Genomic DNA, 24,365 nt, shown 5'->3' with positions numbered 1-24,365 from the left:
AGCCGTGATCATATTGAATGGCGGTGCAGGCTCGAAGGGCCGAATGGCCTACTGCTGCACCTATTTTCTATGTTTCTATGATTCCAAGGCCTTGATATCCTTCCGAAGTATAGTCGGGTGAGCAAGGCTGTTTGATCTCGAGTGTTTCTGCTAGCTCGGCACAGGTCAACGTCCAAACGCGGTTTACGAGTTCTGTGTCTGATTCAAGCCTTGAACTAGATCACGGAAACTTTCGCTCAATATTTGTTCCGCAGAGCTCCTAAACCGACCATATTTAAATTCATGTGGGCGGTATCGATAGCGCTGGGACCAGAGCTCGCTGCTGAGGTCTCGGCGAGTCTCACGGCACTCGCTGTTATTTCTGGGTAACTGTCGCAGCGACGGCTGGCAAGGTGCAAGATGGTCACAGCTCGACACGGATATGCTGGCAGAGCTGTGTTGCTTGGCCTTAGCTCTATGAAGACACTATCTCGACCTTAGCCTCCCCAGTTTATAGGAATTTGCTGCATTTGCCCATTAAACTCGCCACAGACAGTTACGTTTTGCGTTCCAAGCCCTTTAACGATGTGATAACAGGCTGGGGTTGTTGTCTTTGGAACAAAGGAGGCTGACGGCAGACTTTATTGAGGTGTCAGCTGTGCCTCAGTGGGTAGCACTCGCTCGCGCCTCTGAGTCAGAAGGTTATGGGTTCAAGTCCCACTCCAGGAACTTGAGCACAAAGATCTAGGCTGACGCTCCCACTGTCGGAGGGGCAGTACTGAGGAAGTACTGAGGGAGAGCTGCACTGTCGGAAGGGCAGTACTGAGGGAGTGTTGTACTGTAGGAGGGGTAGTACTGAGGGAGTGTTGCACTGTCGGAGGGGCAGTACTGAGGTACGGCAGTACTGAGGGAGTGCAGCACTGTCGGAGGGGCAGTACTGAGGGAGCGCTGCACTGTCGGAGGGGCAGTACTGAGGGAGCACCACACTGTTGGAGGGGCAGTACTGAGGGAGTGCTGCACTGTCGGAGGGGCAGTACTGAGGGAGCACCACACTGTCGGAGAGGCAGTACTGAGGGAGCACCACACTGTTGGAGGGGCGGTACTGAGGAAGCGCCGCACTGTCGGAGGGGCAGTACTGAGGGAGCGCCGCACTGTCGGAGGGGCAGTACTGAGGGAGTGTTGCACTGTCGGAGGGGCAGTAATGAGGGAACACCACACTGTTGGAGGGGCAGTACTGAGGGAGTGTTGCACTGTCGGAGGGGCAGTACTGAGGGAGCACCACACTGTCGGAGGGGCAGTACTGAGGGAGTGTTGCACTGTTGGAGGGGCAGTACTGAGGGAGCACCACACTGTCGCAGGGGCAGTACTGAGGGAACACCACACTGTTGGAGGGGCAGTACTGAGGGAACACCACACTGTTGGAGGGGCAGTACTGAGGGAACACCACACTGTCGGAGGGGCAGTACTGAGGGAACACCACACTGTTGGAGGGGCAGTACTGAGGGAACACCACACTGTTGGAGGGGCGGTACTGAGGGAGCACTGTACTGTTGGAGGTGCTGTCTTTTGGATGAGACGTTAAACCCAGGTGGCGTCTGCTCTCAGGTGGATGTAAAAGATCCTATGACACTATTTTGAAGACGAGCAGGGGAGTTATCTCTGGTGTCCGGGCCAATATTTATGGGACTAACTATTTGTACAGCACTTTTTTGACCGATAGTCGACAAGCTCCGCCCCCCCCCCCCCCCCGCCACCCGCCCGAATCACTCCATCCGCGTGGTTCCAGAAGCAGGATCTGAGGGTCCAACACTCCCTCCCCCCCGCCCCCCCCCCCCCCACCTCCCCTCTCCCCCGGCGGGCTGCTGCTTCTCCGCAAGCCTGCTTCTCCGGCCGACCGAGACCCCCGTGAGCCGCAAGTCCTGAGTGGCGGCAGGCGGGAGGGGAGAATGGGGCGAGTCGGAGGGCCTTGGGGCCGCGAGTGAGTGAGGCTAGGGAAGGTAGAGAGGCTGGGGAGTGAGAGAGAGGCACGGGGGGGAGGGGAGCGGAGGGGAGAGAGGGAACTCAGGGAAGACGGATCAAATTCCTCCAACCCCCTCCAAGGGACATCGTTGGAGTGGATGATATCCAGAAGTCACGACACTTCATACCCAATAAATCTCTTAACAATCCGCACACAATGCTCCATCTATGGTGGGGTGGGGGGGGTCGGGGAGGGATGTACTGGGACTGGGGTGTGGGACTTTGGCTGGCCCTTGTTGTCTTCTGGGGAGCTCCGTCCTCTGTCGCTTCAGGAAGTCAAAGTGGATCGAGTTACAATTTGCAAAGTCAGTGAGACCTTGGGATGGGCAGTTCCAGTTACACATTGAAACCTCAGGGTGTGGCTTATCCTCCAAGCGGACCAATCAGAAATAAGGAATGGAGCCTGTTGGCCATTTTTGAAGTACAAATAAGCGCATCCAACAAAAAACAGATTATTTGGTCATTATCACATTGCTGTTGTGGGAGTTTGCTGTGTGCAAATTGGCTGCCGCATCACTCTCGCACACACACACTCACTTACTGACAGTCACTCACACTCACACGCACACACTCACACACACTCACTCACTGACAGTCACTCACACTCACACGCACATACTCTCGCACATACACTGACACATGCTCACACCCACACTCACACTCACTCACACACACACACACTGACAGATACTCACACACACTCACTCACACAGTCACTCACACTCACACACACACACTCTCACACTCACACACACACTTTCTCACACACACACATGCTCACATCCACACTCACACTCACTCACTCACACACTCACACACACACATGCTCACACACACACTTTCACACACACACTGACACATGCTCACACCCACACTCACACTCACTCACACACACACACACGCTCACACACACACACACACACATACACACTCACACACAAACATTCTCACACACACACTGACACATGCTCACACCCACACTCACACTCACTCACACACACACACTCACTCACACTCCTCACACACATACTCACACGCATACACTCACACACTCACTCTCACACACACACACACACACACACTCGCACACAAAAAAATTTGCAGGGCTTCTGGGAAAGGACAGGGGGAGTGGGACTGGCTGAGGTGCTCTTGCAGAGAGCCGGCACGGGCTCGACGGGCCGAATGGCCTCTTTCTGTGCCGTAACCGTTCTGTGATTCTCTATAAGGAGAGAAAGATACCCTCGCCTAGCAAAAGTCGAGAGAGAGAGAGAGAATTACAAATCACCCTCGCTACAGCCTGCGATAAAGATTGAAGTAAGGCTCTGCGATGATTATAGCGGTGCCACACTGTAAACATCCCACCACATACCATTGGAACCTACGCGGGGGGGGCGCTGATATACGTTGCAATGTTAACATACGAATGTGTAGGGAAATGTAAACTTGTGTGCGTAAGAATCGGCTAGAGGACAGTGAATTGACCGGAGACTACCAAATAAGAAAAGGCCACTTTTACCTTGATAAAGAAATCAGTGTATTGAAAAAATAAGTTTTTGTGTTAAGTTTGAGAGAAAAAAAAGAGGAAACGACAAGAATTGGGCAAATGCTTACTCTCAGAACTGCTGACAAACCTCTGCTTGTAAATGCGATGTACACTGAAGAAATTACACTCCGCGTTTAGATTGTTTTAAGTAGAAAATATAGCGATTGTAACCGTAAGACTGAATTGTTACTGCTCAACTGAACAACAGCAGAAAGTTTAAAATTATAGCCCTTCATCTCAGTTTCCCAAGAATAAAAATACACCCGATTACGGGGTTGAATGAAGAGAAGCTTCTTACCCCAGTTCTGCGATGGGCTGAGGCTGTAATCGGACATATAGCTACTGAGCCGGACTCGGCAGGCACCCTGCAATAAAAGCAGACAGCAATAGTTATACACACAGCTACCATTACTGCTAACTACCAGTGTCCCTGACTGCTATGTGTGCAGGAAGTGCATCCAGCTGCAGCTCCTGTCAGACCGCATGACGGCACTGGGGCTGCGCATGGATTCACGCTGGAGCATCCGCGATGCTGAGGATGTCATGAACAGCACGTTGAGTGAGTTGGTCACATCGCAAGTAAAGGTTCCAAAGGCAGATAGGGGATGGGTGACCATCAGGCAGAGCAGGAGTAGGAAGGCAGTGCAGGGGCCCCCTGCGGTCATCTCCCTGCAAAACAGATACACCGCCTTGGGTACCGTTGGGGGGGATGACTCATCAGGGGAAGGCAGCAGCAGCCAAGTCCATGGCACCAGGGGTGGCTCTGCTGCACAGGAGGGTAGGACAAAAAGTGGGGGGGGGGGGGAGATTTAGTGGTAGGGGATTCTATTGTAAGGGGAATAGATAGGCGTCTCTGCGGCCGCAACCGAGACTCCAGGATGGTATGTTGCCTCCCTGGTGCAAGGGTCAAGGATGTCTTGGAGTGGCTGCAGGGCATTCTGGAGAGGGAGGGTGAACAGCCAGTTGTCGTGGTGCATGTAGGTACCAACGATATAGGTAAAAAAAATGGGATGAGGTCCTACAAGCTGAATTTAGGGAGCTAGGAGTTAAATTAAAAAGTAGGACCTCAAAAGTAGTAATCTCAGGATTGTTACCAGTGCCACGTGCTAGTCAGAGTGCAAATAGCAGGATAGTTAAGATGAATATGTGGCGTGAGGAATGGTGCAAGGGGGAGGGATTCAAATTCCTGGGACATTGGAATCGGTTCTGGGGGAGTTGGGACCAGTACAAACCGGACGGTCTGCACCTGGACAGGACGGGAACGGATGTCCTAGGAGGAGTGTTTGCTAGTGCTGTTGGGGAGGGTTTAAACTAATATGGCAGGGGGATGGGAATCTATGCAGGGAGACAGAGGGAAGTAAAATGGGGGCAGAAGCAAAAGATAGAAAGGAGATAAGTAAAACTGGAGGGCAGAAACATCAAAGGCAAAAATCAAAAAGGGCCACAGTACAACATCATTCTAAAAGGACAAAGAGTGTGACAAAAAACAAGCCTGAAGGCTCTGTGTCTCAATTCGAGGAGCATTCGTAATAAGGTGGATGAATTAACTGTGCAGATAGCAGTTAACGGATATGATGTAATTGGCATCACGGAGACATGGCTCCTGGGTGATCAAGGCTGGGAACTCAACATCCAGGGGTATTCAATATTCAGGAAGGATAGACAGAAAGGAAAAGGAGGTGGGGTAGCGTTGCTGGTTAAAGAGGAGATTAACGCAATAGTAAGGAAGGACATTAGCTTGGATGATGTAGAATCTGTATGGGTAGAGCTGCGGAACACCAAAGGGCAGAAAATGCTAGTGGCAGTTGTGTACAGACCACCAAACAGTAGTAGTGAGGATGGCATCAAACAGGAAATGCAGTTATCATGGGTGACTTTAATCCACAAATAGATTGGGCTAACCAAACTGGTAGCAATACAGTGGAGGAGGATTTCCTGGAGTGTATAAGGGATGGTTTTCTAGACCAATATGTCGAGGAACCAACTAGAGAGCTGGCCATCCTAGACTGGGTGTTATGTAATGAGAAAGGATTAATTAGCAATCTTGTTGTGCGAGGCCCCTTGGGGAAGAGTGACCATAATATGGTAGAATTCTTCATTAAGATGGAGAATGACACAGTTAATTCAGAGACTATAGTCCTGAACTTAAAGAAAGGAAACTTCAATGGTATGAGACGTGAATTGGCTAGAATAGACTGGAGAATGATACTTAAAGGGTTGACGGTGGATAGGCAATGGCAGACATTTAAAGATCACATGGATGAACGTCAACAATTGTACACCCCTATCTGGCATAAAAATAAAATGGGGAAGGTGGCTCAACTGTGGCTAACAAGGGAAATTAGGGATGGTGTTAAATCCAAGGAAGAGGCATATAAATTGGCCAGAAAAAGCAGCAAACCTGAGAACTGGGAGAAATTTAGAATTCAGCAGAGGAGGACAAAGGGTTTAATTACGAGGGGAAAAATAGAGTAAGAGAGTAAGCTTGCAGGGAACATAAAAACTGACTGCAAAAGCTTCCAATAAATCCCCGGGGCCTGATAGTCTGCATCCCAGAGTACTTAAGGAAGTGGCCCTAGAAATAGTGGATGCATTGGTGGTCATTTTCAAACATTCTATCAACTCTGGATCAGTTCCTACAGATTGGAGGGTAGCTAATGTAACCCCACTTTTTAAAAAAGGAGGGAGAGGAAAAAACAGGGAATTATAGACCGGTCAGCCTGACATCGGTAGTGGGGAAAATGTTGGAATCAATTATTAAAGATGTAATAGCAGTGTATTTGGAAAGCAGTGACAGGATCAGTCCAAGTCAGCATGGATTTATGAAAGGGAAATCTTTCTTGAATTTTTTGAGGATGTAACTAGTATAGTGGACAAGGGAGAACCAGTGGATGTGGCACATTTAGACTTTCAAAAGGCTTTTGACAAGGTCCCACACAAGAGATTGGTGTGCAAAATTAAAGCACATGGTATTGGGGGTAATGTATTGACGTGGATAGAGAACTGGTTGGCAGACAGGAAGCAAAGAGTAGGAATAAACGGGTCCTTTTCAGAATGGCAGGCAGTGATTAGTGGGGTACCACAAGGTTCAGTGCTGGGACCCCAGCTATTTAAAATATACATTAATGATTTAGACGAAGGAATTTAATGTAATATCTCCAAGTTTGCAGATGACACTAAGCTGGGTGGCAGTGTGAGCTGTGAGGAGGATGCTAAGAGGCTGCAGAGTGACTTGGACAGGTTAGGTGAGTGAGCAAATGCATGGCAGATGCAGTATAATGTAGATAAATGTGAGGTTATCCATCTTGGTGCCAAAAACAGGAAGACAGAATATTATCTGAATGGTGACAGATTAGGAAAAGGGGAGGTGCAACGAGACCTGGGTGTCATGGTTCATCAGTCATTGAAAGTTGGCATGCAGGTACAACAGGCGGTGAAGAAGGCAATTGGCATGTTGGCCTTCATAGTGAGAGGATTTAGCGAGAGGAGCAGGGAGGTCTTACTACAGTTGTACAGGGCCTTGGTGAGGCCACACCTTCAATATTGTGTGCTATTTTGGTCTCCGAATCTGAGGAAGGATATTCTTGCTATTGAGGGAGTGCAGCGAAGGTTCACCAGACTGATTTCCGGGATGGCAGGACTGACATATGAAGAAAGACTGGATCGACTATTTGCTTATATTCACTGGAATTTAGAAGAATGAGAGGGGATCTCATAGAAACATACCAAATTCTGACGGAATTGGACAGGTTAGATGCAGGAAGAATGTTCCCGATGTTGGGGAAGTCCAGAAGCAGGGGTCACAGTCTAAGGATAAGGGGTAATCCATATAGGACAGAGATGAGGAGAAACTTCTTAACTCAGAGAATTGTGAACCTGTGGAATTCTCTACCACAGAAAGTTGTTGGGGCCAGTTCGTTAGATATATTCAAAAGGGAGTTAGATGTGGCCCTTACGGCTAAAGAGATCAAGGGGTATGGAGAGAAAGCAGGAATGGGGTACTGAAGTTGCATGATCAGTCATGATTATATTGAATGGTGGTGCAGGCTCGAAGGGCCGGATGGCCTGCTTCTGCACCTATTTTCTATGTTTCTATGTTTCTACCAGTAATATTATTACTATAACACTATTTCCTGTCAGCTAATATAATCAATGTCAACTGTGGCTCAGTGGGTGGTACCTTGAGTCAGAAAGTTGTGGGTTCAAGTCCCACTCCAGGGACTTGAGCACAAAATCCAGGCTGACACTTCAGTGCAGTTCTGAGGGAGCGCCGCACTGTCGGAGGGCCAGTACTGAGGGAGTGCCGCACTGTCAGAGGGGCTGTACTGAGGGAGTGCCACACTGTCAGAGAGCCAGTACTGAGGGAGTGCCGCACTGCCGGAGGGGCACTACTGAGGGAGAGCTGCACTGTCGGAGGGGGCAGTACTGAGGGAGAGCTGCACTGTCGGAGGGGGCAGTACTGAGGGAGCGCTGCAGTGTCGGAGGGGCAGTGGTTGAAGCGAATAGTATCGATGCAATTAAGGGGAGGCTAGACAAGCATACGAGGCAGAAGGGAATAGCCATCATCATCATAGGCGGTCCGTCGAACGAGGATGACTTGCTTCCACAAGAGTTCACAGATGTATCAATAAAGGACCCGATGTTCCGGTCCTGAACTCCAATTTAACGTGGGGTGACCGTTGCACACCAGCCACCACACGGGCTTGACAGAGCGAGGTCTTGGTCCAGTGGCGAGGATTAACCAGGACGACTGGAGACCAGCTCTGCTGCACGGACCCAGTGCGCACACATATCGCACAGTGTGGGCTGGGCCCGTGCTGCCCCTGGGCCCTCGCCTCTTCTGGGTCCCTTACCCTCATTTCCCTTACCTCCGCCTTTGCCCTTATGAGCGGGCGCAGGGTTTGCTGCTGTGATTGGCGAGTGGACAATAGGTCAGTATATGAGGAATATGAGGTGTGGCTAATGTTAGTGGCGAAGAAGGGAATAGAAGGTTACGCTGACAGAGTTAGATGGGGAAAGACGGGAGGAGGCTCGAGTGGAGCATGGACTGGTTAGGCCGAATGGCCTGTGTCTGAGTCTTATATCCCGTGTACTGTGCAATGTGACTAATGGGCAGCAGAAGGAACGCTGAGTTACTGCACTGGTAGAGAAAGTGGGGAGGTTTGTCAGCCTGCTCCCAGGGTTTAAAACTGGTGTTTCAGATTAATCTCTCGTTTTAGAAACCGCTGGATTTTTATTTCCATTTGTGCTGGGGCAGCAGGTAATGGGTCTGCTGCTGTTCGGAGCATTGTGTAGCGGCAGAGGTTTTAGATCCGAAAGTATAGAAAAACAACAACCTGTATTTATATAGTGCCTTTAATGTAGTAAAACGTCCCAAGGTGCTTCCCAGTGTCCCAGTGCCCCAGTGTCTCAGTGTCTCAGTGCCCCAGTGTCCCAGTGTCCCAGTGCCCCAGTGTCCCAGTGTCCCAGTGTCTCAGTGTCCCAGTGTCTCAGTGTCCCAGTGTCTCAGTGCCCCAGTGTCCCAGTGTCTCAGTGTCCCAGTGTCCCAGTGTCCCAGTGTCCCAGTGTCCCAGTGTCCCAGTGACTCAGTGTCCCATTGTCCCATTGTCCCAGTGTCTCAGTGTCCCAGTGTCTCAGTGTCCCAGTGTCCCAGTGTCCCAGTGTCTCAGTGTCCCAGTGTCTCAGTGCCCCAGTGTCCCAGTGTCTCAGTGTCCCAGTGTCCCAGTGTCCCAGTGTCTCAGTTTCTCAGTGTCCCAGTGTCCCAGTGTCCCAGTGCCCAGTGTCTCAGTGTCTCAGTGTCTCAGTGCCCCAGTGTCCCAGTGTCCCAGTGTCCCATTGTCCCAGTGTCCCAGTGTCTCAGTGTCCCAGTATCTCAGTGCCCCAGTGTCCCAGTGTCCCAGTGTCTCAGTGTCCCAGTGTCCCAGTGTCTCAGTGACTCAGTTTCTCAGTGTCCCAGTGTCTCAGTGTCCCAGTCTCAGTGTCTCAGTGTCCCAGTGTCTCAGTGTCCCAGTGTCTCAGTGCCCCAGTGTCCCAGTGTCTCAGTGTCCCAGTGTCCCAGTGTCCCAGTGTCTCAGTGACTCAGTTTCTCAGTGTCCCAGTGTCCCAGTGTCTCAGTGTCCCAGTGTCTCAGTGTCCCAGTGTCTCAGTGTCCCAGTGCCCCAGTGTCTCAGTGTCTCAGTGTCCCAGTGTCTCAGTGTCCCAGTGTCTCAGTGTCCCAGTGTCTCAGTGCCCCAGTGTCCCAATGTCCCAGTGTCTCAGTGTCCCAGTGTCCCAGTGTCCCGGTGTCTCAGTGACTCAGTTTCTCAGTGTTCCAGTGTCCCAGTGTCTCAGTGTCCCAGTGTCCCAGTGTCCCAGTGTCTCAGTGTCCCAGTGTCTCAGTGTCCCAGTGTCCCAGTGTCCCAGTGTCCCAGTGTCTCAGTCTCTCAGTGTCCCAGTGTCTCAGTCTCTCAGTGTCCCAGTGTCTCAGTGTCCCAGTGCCTCAGTGTCTCAATGTCCCAGTGTCCTAGTGTCCCAGTGTCCCAGTGTCTCAGTGTCTCAGTGTCCTCGTGTCCCAGTATCCCAGTGTCCTAGTGTCTCTGTGTCTTAGTGTCCCAGTGTCAAAACGCTTTGGTAAAATAGATTGGTTTTAAGGTGTGTCTTAAAGGAGAGAGAGGTAGAGAAGCAGAGAGGTTTAGGCAGGGAGTTCCAGAGCTTGAGGCCCAGGCAACAGAAGGCACGGCCACCAATGATTGAGCGATTATAATCAGGGATGCTCAGGAGGCCAGAATTGGAGGAGCGCAGACATCTCGGGGGGTTGTGGGACCGGAGGAGATTACAGAGATAGGGAGGGGCGAGGTCCATGGAGGGATTTGTAAACGAAGAACAAAACGTTGAACATTTGTGTCAGTCAAGTGATTATTAGCAACTTCAGATGTGCGAAAGAGACGTTGCTGCAGATGCACGTGATTGGCTGGTTCAGATTGGCTGATTTAACGGCAGCACAATCCTGCAATTTGATTGGTGATCGCAGAGGTCTACACGAGCCAATGTCCAGGGATGTAGCGAAACGTTCAGAGGCGGTTCACAGGAGCGTAAATCAGGGAGCGTCTGACACTGAGCCACACAAGGAGATGTTTGGACAGGCGGCCAAAAGCTTGGCCAAAGAGGTTGGTTTTAAGGAGCATCTCTGGAACTCCCTGCCTAAACCTCTCCACCCCGCTACCTCACTCTCCTCCTTCAAGACGCTCCTTAAAACTTACCTCGTCACCTGTCCTGATATCTCCTTATTTCCCCCTCCCCTCGAACTTATGTTTTTGTTCTCTCTTTGTCTCCAATGACAGCTAGTAATTATCCTACCATTCACACCCTATACAGACAAACCTTTTTATAACTCCAGCCATTACCATCTCAAGTCGGCCCATCATCCCTTTTGTCCTTCTAATCTCTCCTGCCTTTCATCATCATCATCCTAGGCAGTCCCCTCGGAATCAAGGAAGACTTGCTTCCACTCCTGAAGTGAGTTCTTTGGTGGCTGAACAGTCCAATACGAGAGCCCCAGACTCTGTCACAGGAGGAACAGATAGTCATTGAGGGAAGGGGAGGATGGGACTGGTTTGCCGCATACTCCTTCCGCTGCCTGCGCTTGGTTTCTGCACACTCGCGGCGACGAGACTCGAGGTGCTCAGCGCCCTCCCGGATGCACTTCCTCCACTTAGGGTGGACTGGTCTTTGGCCAGGGACTCCCAGGTGTTGGTGGGGATGCTGTACTTTATCAGGGAGGCTTTGAGGGTGTCCTTGTAACGTTTCCTCTGCCCACCTTTGGCTCATTTGCCGTGAAGGAGTTCCGAGTAGAGCGCTTGCTTTGGGAGTCTCGTGTCTGGGGCATGCGGACAATGTGGCCCGCCCAACGGAGCTGATCGAGTGTGGTCAGTGCTTCGATGCTGGGGATGTTGGCCTGGTCGAGGACGCTAACGTTGGTGCGTCTGTCCTCCCAGGGGATTTGTAGGATCTTGCGGAGACATCGTTGGTGGGGGATGGGAATGAATGCAGGGAGACAGAGGGAAACAAAAAGGAGACAAAAGCAAAAGACAGAAAGGAGATGAGTAAAAGTGGAGGGCAGAGAAACCCAAGGCAAAAAACAAAAAGGGCCACTGAATGTAAAGGGGCTGCAGGAGGGGTCAAAACTAAAAATCATGGATTAAAACCTAGTATTAAAACACTCTACCAAAACGCACGCAGCATTCGAAATAAAGTAAATGAGTTGACGGCACAAATCATTACAAATGGGTATGATTTGGTGGCCATTACAGAAACGTGGTTGCAGGGTGGCCAAGACTGGGAATTAAACATACAAGGGTGTCTGACAATTCGGAAGGATAGACAAGAAGGGAAAGGAGGCGGGGTAGCTCTGTTAATAAAGGATGATATCAGGGCAGTTGTGAGAGACGATATTGGCTCCAATGAACAAAATGTTGAATCACTGTGGGTGGAGATTAGAGATAGTAAGGGGAAAAAGTCACTGGTGGGCGTAGTTTATAGGCCCCCAAATTATAACTTCACGGCGGGGCGGACAATAATCAAGGGAATAATGGAGGCATGTGAAAAAGGAACGGCAGTAATCATGGGGAATTTTAACCTACATATCGATTGGTCAAATCAAATCGCACGGGGTAGCCTGGAGGAGGAATTCATAGAATGCATACGGGATTGTTTCTTAGAACAGTATGTTACAGAACCTACAAGGGAGCAAGCTATCTTAGATCTGGTCCTGTGTAATGAGACAGGAATAATAAACGATCTCCGAGTAAAAGATCCTCTCGGAATGAGTGATCACAGTATGGTTGAATTTGTAATACAGATTGAGGGTGAGGAAGTAGTGTCTCAAACGAGCATACTATGCTTAAACAAAGGGGACTACAGTGGGATGAGGGAAGAGTTGGCTAAAGTAGACTGGAAACACAGACTAAACGGTGGCACAATTGAGGAACGGTGGAGGAGTTTTAAGGAGCTCTTTCATAGTGCTCAACAAAAATATATTCCAGTGAAAAAGAAGGGCGGCAAGAGAAGGGATAACCAGCCGTGGATAACCAAGGAAATAAAGGAGAGTATCAAATTAAAAACCAATGCGTATAAGGTGGCCAAGGTTAGTGGGAAAATAGAAGATTGGGAAAATTTTAAACGACAGCAAAGAATGACTAAGAAAGCAATAAAGAAAGGAAAGATAGATTACGAAGGTAAACTTGCGCAAAACATAAAAACAGATAGTAAAAGCTTTTACAGATATATAAAACGGAAAAGAGTGACTAAAGTAAATGTTGGTCCCTTAGAAGATGAGAAGGGGGATTTAATAATGGGAAATGTGGAAATGGCTGAGACCTTAAACAATTATTTTGCTTCGGTTTTCACAGTGGAAGACACAGAAACCATGCCAGAAATTGCTGGTCACAGGAATGTGGGAAGGGAGGACCTTGAGACAATCACTATCACTAAGGGGGTAGTGCTGGACAGGTTAATGGGACTCAAGGTAGACAAGTCCCCTGGTCCTGATGAAATGCATCCCAGGGTATTAAAAGAGATGACGGAAGTTATAGCAGATGCATTCGTTATAATCTACCAAAATTCTCTGGACTCTGGGGAGGTACCAGCGGATTGGAAAGCAGCTAATGTAATGCCTCTGTTTAAAAAAGGGGGCAGACAAAAGGCAGGTAACTTTTGGCCGGTTAGTTTAACATCTGTGGTGGGGAAAATGCTTGAAACTATCATTAAGGAAGAAATAGCGGGACATCTAGATAGGAATAGTGCAATCAAGCAGACGCAACATGGATTCATGAAGGGGAAATCATGTTTAACTAATTTACTGGAATTCTTTGAGGATATAACGAGCATGGTGGATAGAGGTGTACCGATGGATGTGGTGTATTTAGATTTTCAAAAGGCATTCGATAAGGTGCCACACAAAAGGTTACTGAAGAAGATAAAGGTACGCGGGGTCAGTGGAAATGTATTAGCATGGATCGAGAATTGGCTGGCTAACAGAAAGCAGAGAGTCGGGATAAATGGGTCCTTTTCGGGTTGGAAATCGGTGGTTAGTGGTGTGCCACAGGGATTGGTGCTGGGACCACAACTGTTTACAATATACATAGATGACCTGGAAGAGGGGACAGAGTGTAGTGTAACAAAATTTGCAGATGACACAAAGATTAGTGGGAAAGCGGGTTGTGTAGAGGACACAGAGAGGCTGCAAAGAGATTTAGATAGGTTAAGCAAATGGGCTAAGGTTTGGCAGATGGAATACAATGTCGGAAAGTATGAAGTCATCCACCTTGGGAAAAAAAACAAAAAAAGGGAATACTATTTGAATGGGGAGAAATTACAACAAGCTGTTGTGCAGAGGGACCTGGGGGTCCTTGTGCATGAGTCCCAAAAAGTTAGTTTGCAGGTGCAGCAGGTAATCAGGAAGGCGAATGGAATGTTGGCCTTCATTGCGAGAGGGATGGAGTACAAAAGCAGGGAGGTCCTGCTGCAACTGTATAGGGTATTGGTGAGGCCGCACCTGGAGTACTGCGTGCAGTTTTGGTCGCCTTACTTAAGGAAGGATATACTAGCCTTGGAGGGGGTACAGAGAAGATTCACTAGGTTGATTCCGGAGATGAGGGGGTTACCTTATGATGATAGATTGAGTAGACTGGGTCTTTACTCGTTGGAGTTCGAAGGATGAGGGGTGATCTTTTAGAAACATTTAAAATAATGAAAGGGATAGACAAGATAGAGGCAGAGAGGTTGTTACCACTGGTCGGGGAGACTAGAACTAGGGGGCACAGCCTCAAAATACGGGGGTCCAATTTAAAACCGAGTTGAGAAGGAATTTCTTCTCCCAGAGGTTTGTGAATCTGTGGAATTCTCTGCCCAAGGAAGCAGTTGAGGCTAGCTCATTGAATGTATTCAAGTCACAGATAGATAGATTTTTAACCAATAAGGGAAGTAAGGGTTATGGGGAGCGGGCGGGTAAGTGGAGCTGAGTCCACGGCCAGATCAGCCATGATCTTGTTGAATGGCAGAGCAGGCTCGAGGGGCTAGATGGCCTACTCCTGTTCCTAATTCTTATGTTCTTATGGTGGTATTTCTCCAGCGACTTGAGAAGACACCTGTCTTCCATCTTATCACAGACCAACCATGTTGTTTTCTCCTCCCCTCCCCCTTTCAATGCTCCTAAACAATCTGTTCATTTCGAACACTCTCCAGTTCTGACGAAGGGACATCGACCCGAAACGTTAAATCTGTTTCTCTCTCCACAGATGCTGCCCGACCCACTGAGATATCCAGCATTCTGTTTTTTATTTCAGAATCTAGCATCCGCAGTATTTTGCTGTTGTTTCTAATATCTCCTTATGTGGCTCGAAGTCAAGTTTTGTCCTGTGAAGCCCCTCGGGTCGTTTTACGACATTAAAGTCGCTATGTAAATGAGGCTTATGTATCCCTCCCCTGGTCACCGTTGCTCGTGTGCAACTGGAGCTACATCTTGGCCCCCTGCTCTCGTACCTCATCATCCCGTGACATCAGCACCAGCTGACCATCGACCAGCGTACAGTTATTGACGTCCCAGACCGGGACTCCCGCGGAAGGCACCAGCGATATGGGCGGGCTCTGGTTCACAGAAATCGCTGCTTCACTTTCATCTGTGGAGAAAAAAACACATCACCTCCATCAGCACCTTCACCACCAACAACAACCAGTTGAATTTATATAGCGCTTTTATATAGCATCCCAAGGCGCTTCACAGCGGTGTTAGAAGACAAATCGTATTGGACAGTTCAGCCACCTAAGGACTTATTTTTAAGAGCGGAAGCAAGACTTCCTCGATTCCGAGGGACTGCCTATGATGAAGACAAAACAGGTAACTTTGACACCAAGACATACAAGAAGAAATTAAGGCAACTGATCAAAAGCTTGGTCAATGAGGGAGGTTATAAGGAGCGTCTTGAAGGAGGAGAGAGAGAGGTAGAGAGGCGGAGAGGTTTAGGGAGGGAGTTCTAGAGCTTGGGGCCGAGGCAACAGAAGGCACGGCCACCGATGGTGGAGCGATTATAATCAGGGATGGTCAAGAGGACAGAATTTGAGAGTGCAGACATCTCGTGAGGCTGGGGGAGATTACAGAGATAGGGAGGGGCGAGGGCCATGGAGGGATTTGAAATCATAGGATGAGAATTTTGAAATCGAGGTGTTGCTTAACCGGGAGCCAATGTAGGTCAGTGAGCACAGGGGGTGATGGGTGAGCGGGACTTGGTGCGAGTTAGGACACGGGGCAGCGAGCACAGGGGGCGATGGGTGAGCGGGACTTGGTGCGAGTTAGGACACGGGGCAGCGAGCACAGGGGGCGATGGGTGAGCGGGACTTGGTGCGAGTTAGGACACGGGGCAGCTGTGGGTTGGATGTCCTCTAGTTTACGTAGGGTAAAACGTGGGAGGCCAGCCAGGAGTGCGTTGCAATAGTCAACTCTGGAGGTAACAAAGGCATGGATCAGGGATTCAGCAGCAGATGAGCTGAGGCAGGGGGCAGAGACAGGCGATGTTACAGAGGGGCAATACTGAGGGAGTGCTGCACCATCGGAGGGGCAGTACTGAGGGAGTGCCGCGCTGTCGGAGGGGCAGTACTGAGGGAGCACCGCACTGTCAGAGAGGCAGTACTGAGGGAGCGCCGCACCATCGGAGGGCAGTACTGAGGGAGCGCAGCACTGTCGGAGGGGCTGTACTGAGGGAGCACTGCTCTGTCGGAGGTGCTATCTTTTTGTTCGTGGAATGTAAAAGATCCCACGGCACTATTTTGAAGAAGAAGGGGAGTTATCCCCGGTGTCGTGGGGCCAATATTTATCCCTCAATCAACATAATAAAAAAACAGATTATCTGGTCATTATCACTGCTGTGTGTGGGAGCTTGCAGTGCCCAAATTGGCTGCCGCGTTTCCCACGTTACAACAGTGACTACACTCCAAAAGTACTTCATTGGCTGTAAAACGCTTTGAGATGTCCGGTGGTCATGAAAGGTGCTATATAAATGCAAGTCTTTCTTTCTTTAGTTGATGCTTTATGCGGATACTAAATGCATCAATCTGTGCGGAGCAGGAGCAGGGATAAAATTATAAGCAGTTGTGTTTTTGGAACTATTGCCTGGGTTGAGGTAGGCCAGGACACCTGGGTTGAGGTGGGCCGGGACACCTGGGTTGAGATGGGCCGAGATACCTGGGTTGAAGTGGGCCGAGATACCTGGGTTGAGATGGGCCGGGATATCTGGGTTGAGGTAGGCCAGGATACTTGGGTTGAAGTAGGCCGGGATATCTGGGTTGAGGTAGGCCGGGATACCTGGGTTGAGGTGGGCCGAGATACCTGGGTTGAGGTAGGCCGAGATACCTGGGTTGAGGTACGCCGGGATACCTGGGTTGAAGTAGGCCGGGATATCTGGGTTGAGGTGGGCCGGGATACCTGGGTTGAGATGGGCCGGGATATCTGGGTTGAGGTGGGCCGAGATACCTGGGTTGAGATGGGCCGAGATACCTGGGTGTAGGTGGGCCGAGATACCTGGGTTGAGGTAGGCCGAGATACCTGGGTTGAGGTAGGCCGAGATACCTGGGTATAGGTGGGCCGAGATACCTGGGTTGAGGTAGGCCGAGATACCTGGGTGTAGGTGGGCCGAGATACCTGGGTTGAGGTAGGCCGAGATACCTGGGTTGAGGTAGGCCGAGATACCTGGGTGTAGGTGGGCCGAGATGCCTGGGTTGAGGTAGGCCGAGATACCTGAGTTGAGGTAGGCCGGGATGCCTGGGCTGAGGTAGGCCGAGATACCTGGGTGTAGGTGGGCCGAGATACCTGGGTTGAGGTAGGCCGAGATACCTGGGTTGAGGTAGGCCGGGATGCCTGGGCTGAGGTAGGCCGGGATGCCTGCGTCAGTGTTGTATCTGACTTGTTGATCACAGAGGGCAGTGGGCAGCGGTCACATGGAGCGTGCTCTTGGCAGCAATCAGACGTTGCTGCCTCTCCTGCCACACGAGAGTGCGGTGCAGACAGGAAGGAGATGCAAAGTGCCGTGTGAGCGATGGGCTTCCTGTTCCACATTAGCAACTGCGCTGGCTTGTGGCTTACCAACCTCCACTTCCACCGTGAGAATGTCTCACTCGCCTGCCTCGCCCCCCCTGGCTGGGCCAGGGCGTGACAATTGTAGAAACTAGAGATATTGAAGGAGGCTCGACAAGGTCGATGCAGAGAGGATGTTTCCCCTCGGGGTGTAATCTCGAACGAGGGGGGGGGTGGGGGTCACAGTATCAGAATAAGGGGTCGCCCATTTAAAACGGAAATGAGGAGGAATTTCTTCTCTCGGACGGTCGTGAACCTGTGGAATTCTCCGTCCCAGAGAGCTGTGGAGGCTGAGTCATTGAATCATCATCATAGGCAGTCCCTCGAAACGAGGATGACTTGCTTCCACGCCGAAAAACGGATGAGTTCACAGGGGGTTTCAATGATATTCCGGATCCCGAACTACATCCTGAAGGGTGGAAGATGCCCGTGGGTGGGTTTTTTTAACGTGGGGTGGCCGTTGCACACCAGCCACCACACGGGCTCGACAGAGCGAGGTCTTGGTCCAGTGGCGAGGGTTAACCAGGACGACTGGTGCTGCACGGAGACAGTGTGCACACATATCGCAGTGTGGGCTGGGCCCGTGCTGCCCCTGGGCCCTCGCCTCTTCTGGGCCCCAATCTCACGCCTCTCCTGGGCCCCGAACTCTCGCCGCTCCTGGGTCCCGGTCACATCCCTCTATGAACTCTCCCGTCATTTCATTGCATATATTTAAGGTGGAGATAGATAGATTTTTGAACGACTGGGGAGCGGGCAGGGAAGTGGAGTTGAGGCCACGATCAGAGCAGCCATGACCTTATTGAATGGCGGAGCAGGCTCGAGGGGCTGAATGGCACAAGCTGCACAACCTTTCCTCATAAGACAACCCCATCATCTCTGGAATCGAACTGGTGAACCTTCTCTGAACTGAGGGAAATCTACGTTTCCTCTAATTTGAGTTGTAAGCGCGTGGTCCCTTTAAACTTTGCTGCGTGGGTGCTGCACAGGACCTTACAGCGGCCGCAGCTGGTGAGCGGTCTGCCGTGACCTTCCCTAGGGGGGGTCGTTGGCTACAACACTCCGAAAAATCACTGTGCCCCCAATTCTGGCCTCTTAAGCATCCACAATTTCCATCGCTCCACCATTGGCGGCCGTGCCTTCAGCTGCCTGGGCCCCAAGCTCTGTAACTCCCTCCCTGAACCTCTCCGCTTCTCCCTTCTCCTTTAAGACCCTCCTTAAAACCCGCCTCTTCAACCAAGCTTTTTGCTCGCCGGTCCTCAATATCTCCATGTGTGGCTCGGTAGTGTCTGATCGCGCTCCCGTGAAGCGCCTTGCGCCTTTTTCCCACGTTAATGGTGCTGTTGTGTACGCACCTGCGCGCAAGCTCACGGGTTTTGTACAGCTGTCGCATTATTCAAAGGGGCCGCTCCTTGATTTCTGGTTGCACTTCAGTCCCACGCTCCTGATCTTTGGGCACCCTGTGCGGAGGAGAGCGGGTAGTTCTGAGGGCCTCCTCGTAGGACTGCTCCTGGGCACGGCCAAGTGGGCCATCAGCCGGTCCAGGCAGCGGGCGACCGACGGGGTCGTTCAGCCCGACTGCCTGCCTCTCTTCCGCGGTTACATCCGAGCCAGGGTGTCCCTGGTGATGGAGCACGCGGTGTCCACCGGTACGCTCGCGGCCTTCCGCGAGAGGTGGGCGCCGGAGGGACTGGAGTGCATCATCACCCCCGGCAACCAAATTTTAATTTGATTCAAGTTTCCTTTAAAGTTTTATTTGTAAATTTGTGGGTTCTAGTGCCCTTATTTAATGGGGTATTGATTTAATGTTACATTAAAATAGTTGTAGAGCTGTTGAGGTGGGAGTGGCTCAGCCAGTCACGTGATGTTCACAAGACTCAATAAAACCCCAGCCAGCTGGATTCGGGGGATCCACGATGGCAGGTGGTTGTGAGCCTGGTGGAGTTCAGAAGAATTAGAGGGGATCTCATAGAAACGTTTAAAATTCTGACGGGTTTAGACAAGTTAGATGCAGGAAGAATGTTTCCAATGTTGGGGAAGTCCAGAACCAGGGGTCACAGTCTAAGGATAAGGGGTAAGCCATTTAGGACCGAGATGAGGAGAAACTTCTTCACCCAGAGAGTGGTGAACCTGTGGAATTCTCTACCACAGAAAGTTGTTGAGGCCAATTCACTAAATATATTCAAAAAGGAGTTAGATGAAGTCCTTACTACTAGGGGGATCAAGGGGTATGGCGAGAAAGCAGGAATGGGGTACTGAAGTTGCATGTTCATCCATGAACTCATTGAATGGCGGTGCAGGCTCGAAGGGCCGAATGGCCTACTCCTGCACCTATTTTCTATGTCTATGTTTTCTATGTCTATGAACTGGTAATGTGTAGTGTGATTGTTAAACCTTTGCTAATAAACCAACTCATTCTTAATAGCAATGTGTTGCTGTGAATTCTTAAGCAAAGAGTCCCTGAAGCAAATACATTACTGGTGCTATATAAATGCAAGATGTTGGAAAGACGAACGGCTAATTTTATCCCCTGTTGAAAAACAGAAGCCGGCTTAGATCAGCTAATTGCGATGAAGCCTCACACAGGAAGTATGGCCATTTGATCGGAAGCAGGGGGAAAACAGTTTGCTCTAACCCCAGCTCCCTGACAAGTCTTCTGTCTCTGCACTAAGTGGTGAAAAAATTGCTTTTTTAAAATTCAAAAATCACTTCCTTTGCACTAAAGGAGAATTGAACTTTCTGGTAATTAAGCAGCATAAATGGCAGGGCAAAGTGGGGGACTTAATGCCGGAAAAAAACTTCAAAGCTGCACCAGGTAATTCAAAGTAAATAAGTCGACTTTATCTTATTTTGCAACCACAAGACTGTGGTGGGTCTATGCCGGTAGCTGGAACATTCATTGGTTATGTTGAATAGTCATTGCGTAACTCAGGCTGCCCCTCCTGATACACCTGCATACTTTCAAACACCGATTGGCCAAATGTGAGGACACCAACAAACAAATGCTCTTCTCAGTTGTTTGTGGCCAAGCATGGACAGTTATGGGCGTCTGCACAAGTCCTATGAAACCAGACAGGCCTTGTCACACGTCCCTGACCCAGCTGTTGTGCTCAAAATAAACTTAGGTGCCAACTGTTTCCTTGAAACGTGTGAAAATACTTGGAGGGCTTGACAGGGTAGATGCAAGGAGGATGTTTCCCCCCGGGCTGGGGAGCCTAGAACCAGAGGTCACACAGTCTCAGGATAAGGGGTCGGCCATTTAGGACTGAGATGAGGAGAAATTTCTTCACTCAGAGGGTGGTGAATCTTTGGAATTCTCTGCTCCAGAGAGCTGTGGAGGCTCAGTCTTTGAGTATATTCGAGGCTGAGATCAATAGATAGAAACATAGAAACATGGAAATTAGGTGCAGGAGCAGGCCATTCGGCTCTTCGAGCCTGCACCACCATTCCCTCAGTACCCCTTTCCTGCTTTCTCTCCATACCCCTTGATCCCTTTGGCAGTAAGGGCAATATCTAACTCGCTTTTGAATATATCTAACAAACTGGCCTCAACAACTTTCTGTGGTAGAGAATTCCACAGGTTCACAACTCTCTGAGTGAAGAAGTTTCTCCTCATCTCTTATGCTAAGACTGTGTCCCCTGGTTCTGGAACTCCCCAGCAACGGGAACATTCTTCCTGCCTCTAACCTGTTTTAGGGCACTGAGGGAATCAAGGGATATGGCGACTGGGCGGGAAAGTGTAGAAGATCAGCCATGATCTTATTGAATGGCGGAGCAGGCTCGAGGGGCCGAATGACCGACCCCTGCTCCTAATTCTTACGTCATTGAGAAAACCCCTTACTTTGTTTTCTTCAAGAATTGCTCAACCTTAGTGTTAGATGTTAGCCATGGTGATAGATTGTAAGAATACATAGCAACAGGAGGAGGCCATTCCAGCCCCTCGAACCTGTTCCACCATTCAATGAGATCATGGCTGATCGACCCGCCTTGTTTCCGTAACCCTTAGTAACGTGGCCTAACAAAATTCCTTCTGCGACGATCTCATTGACCTCAAACTCAACTAGGCCTAGGAACCAGCTGAGTGCGCTTAAAAACAAATGATAATCGTCACTCATTTCATTGGCTCGGCCACATTTTCAGAGCGGAATTAAGCAACTCTCACCTGTAACCATCTAATAGCCAGGCTTGGATAAATGAGTTGGCATGGCTTGGCATCATGAGGCTAGAAGATGGGTTTACTACTGTGAGGACCACCTCCAATTGAAGAAAATATAGCCACCTTGGGTGGTGAATGGTGCAAGTCACATTGACAGTGGGAGGGGCGCTGAGGGGAGTGTTCGGTGAATTTAAGCCTGATCCCTCATTCTGTCATGAGCTACCTCTACATTCCAACAGTGGGCTGTGGTATGTCTTTCACCTGACCGGGAGTGCTGCACTATCAGAAGGGCAGTACTGAGGGAGTGCCGCACTGTCGGAGGGGCAGTACTGAGGGAGTAACGCACTGTCGGAGGGGCAGTACTGAGGGAGCGCCGCACTGTCGGAGGGGTAGTACTGAGGGAGCAACGCACTGTCAGAGGGGGGGTACTGAAGGAGTGCCGCACGGTCGGAGGGGCAGTCCTGAGGGAGTGCTGCTCTATCGGAGGGGCAGTGCTGAGGGAGTGCCGCACTGTCGGAGGGACAGTACTGAGGGAGCAACGCACTGTCAGAGGGGCGGTACTGAAGGAGTGCCGCACTGTCGGAGGGGCAGTACTAAGGGAATGCTGCACTGTCGGAGGGGCAGTACTGAGGGAGTGCCGCACTGTCGGAGGGGCAGTACTGAGGGAGCGCCGCACTGTCGAGGGGCAGTACTGAGGGAGTGCCGCACTGTCGAGGGGCAGTACTGAGGGAGTGCCGCACTGTCGGAGGGGCAGCTCCTATCTTGCACCTCCCAGTGGTGAGTTGGAGAACTTTAACAATAGAATGTCCAACGCTTTATGTGAAATGGAGCAATCATTCTCTCTAAAAGGCCGGGATATTTTAACTGGGAATTTCCTTGGACCAGAACGCGCTCGGCTGTTGTAACTTTGGTCTTCCTCCAAAGTTACGCCGACGGGTTGGGAGGAGACCCACACCCCAAGGAAATTCAGGCCCATTATGCCGCCATCAAGCACCTTGATTGGCCACTAACTCTCACAGACCCTCACGTCACCACAAGGGCGATGAAATGTACAATAGCAGGAACGTACCTTGTTGGGAAGGGCCCTGCCCTGACTCCTGGAGGGAACGCTTTCTGGACAACCGATTGGACACCGATGTCAGGAAACTGCGGATTTTCTCGGCCGAGTCTGACTTCACCTTCCTCAGGTTCCGGCCGGTACCTCTTGCGCCTTTGCTGGGCTCAGACTGAGCACGCTGGTTGCCCGATTTCTTGGACAGCTGGTCTCCCTTGCTCTGCACGGCCTGCCCTCCTCCCCGGGCCTCGGTCTCGGGACCCTCCCCGTCAACCGCGCCGTCCCCGCCCTCGGCCTCGGGGCTCCCGTCCCCCCTCGCCTCCGGCGGGGCAGCCTCGGCGCCTCCGGCCGCCCCGTCCCGGACCCCTTCCTCCTCCGCAGCCTCCTCCACTTCCTCCTCCCTCCTGGCGCTCAGCTTGGAGCCCGTGAACCACTTGTAGGCCTTCAGCAGCGAGGGGTTGTCCCCGGGTTGCTTCTCGGGGAGATCGGTATCCGTCGTGGCCGAGGTCTCCACCGCGTCCATGGCTGAGGAGCTGGACGAGGCAAGCAAGGGAGCCTCCTCCCTCGGCGATTGTATCTGGTGAACCTTCGGTTACAAGCAACGTGTCTCTCGGAGTCCGTCCCCCTCACCGACACCCCCCGCCCCCCCCCCCACCACCCCGGCTGAATCTTCAGCCCGCTGTTACGCGCACGGTTTTCTTTGGTGTGGGTGTGTGTGAGGTTTTTTTTTTGCAAGTGTTGTCATGGTACATCTGCTGTAAAGGAAGCAGAAGAGAGCACGAGCGCCAATCAGATTCGGCAACACCGAAGGACAATCTGCGAATGACATCGGCTGCCAACCACAAGGTCAGATGGAGGGAGGTTTAGAAGATTGTTTTCTTTCAAATAATGCGACACAGCTTCCCCCCCAGCTCACCTGCCCCCCCCCCCCCCGCCCCCCCCAACCCTCTAAAAAACACAGATCGCAGTAAAACCACACACAACTCTTCGAGCAAGAGGAATCATTCGATGCCTTTAGAGTCAATGCTTCTAGCTGAGAAGTGACTCGAGTAAAAGTGGCATCTGTCATTCCGTTCGTGCTCAAGGGACAGATTCTTTTCACAGAGGTTTTGGGACAGACCTCCCCCACCCCGCCCACCCCCCACCCCCCGCTCCCTGACTCCCTGACTCCCACGCCCCCCCCCCCCCCACCCCACCCGCTCTCCCTCAGCTAAGTAGATCCCTTCTACTCTGCCTTTGTTCTCCACCTGGGAATGAGGCCTACACGGCGCAGAAAGCCTGCCAGCCAGCCGTTCCTGTCCTGAAAAGCTAATGTTATAATTGTGGAATTATCACATTTTTTTAATTCCGTGGCTTTTAATATCTTTTTTTTTTCAAGTTTGGTTATTGCAATCTATGCACCTGTGCGCATGCTCACAGGTTTGTAGAGCTGTTGAGTTGGGAGTGGCTTTGCCAGTCACGTGATGTTCACAAGACTCAATAAAACCCCGGCCAGTTGGGTTCGGGAGATCCACGA

At 50.8% G+C, this 24,365-nt stretch overlaps 1 protein-coding gene across 1 annotated transcript in view; it reads right to left on the bottom strand.

Moving 5' to 3' along the window:
- The window catches only part of LOC139237904 (ras GTPase-activating protein nGAP-like), a 107,337-nt gene extending 83,923 nt beyond the window's left edge, over positions 1–23,414 (bottom strand). The window contains exons 1-3 of the mRNA XM_070867195.1: positions 22,865–23,414; positions 15,059–15,195; positions 3,840–3,906 (exon numbers count right to left, since the gene is read on the bottom strand). Coding sequence (XP_070723296.1) covers positions 3,840–3,906; positions 15,059–15,195; positions 22,865–23,372 — 712 coding nt within the window. The 5' untranslated portion in view covers positions 23,373–23,414. The remainder of the gene's footprint in view (positions 1–3,839; positions 3,907–15,058; positions 15,196–22,864) is intronic.
- Positions 23,415–24,365: the final 951 nt, after the last annotated feature.

This window comes from Pristiophorus japonicus, chromosome 24 (genome assembly GCF_044704955.1).
Source record: "Pristiophorus japonicus isolate sPriJap1 chromosome 24, sPriJap1.hap1, whole genome shotgun sequence".
Lineage (NCBI taxonomy): Eukaryota > Metazoa > Chordata > Chondrichthyes > Pristiophoridae > Pristiophorus > Pristiophorus japonicus.
This window is presented reverse-complemented; position numbering and strand designations above follow the sequence as displayed.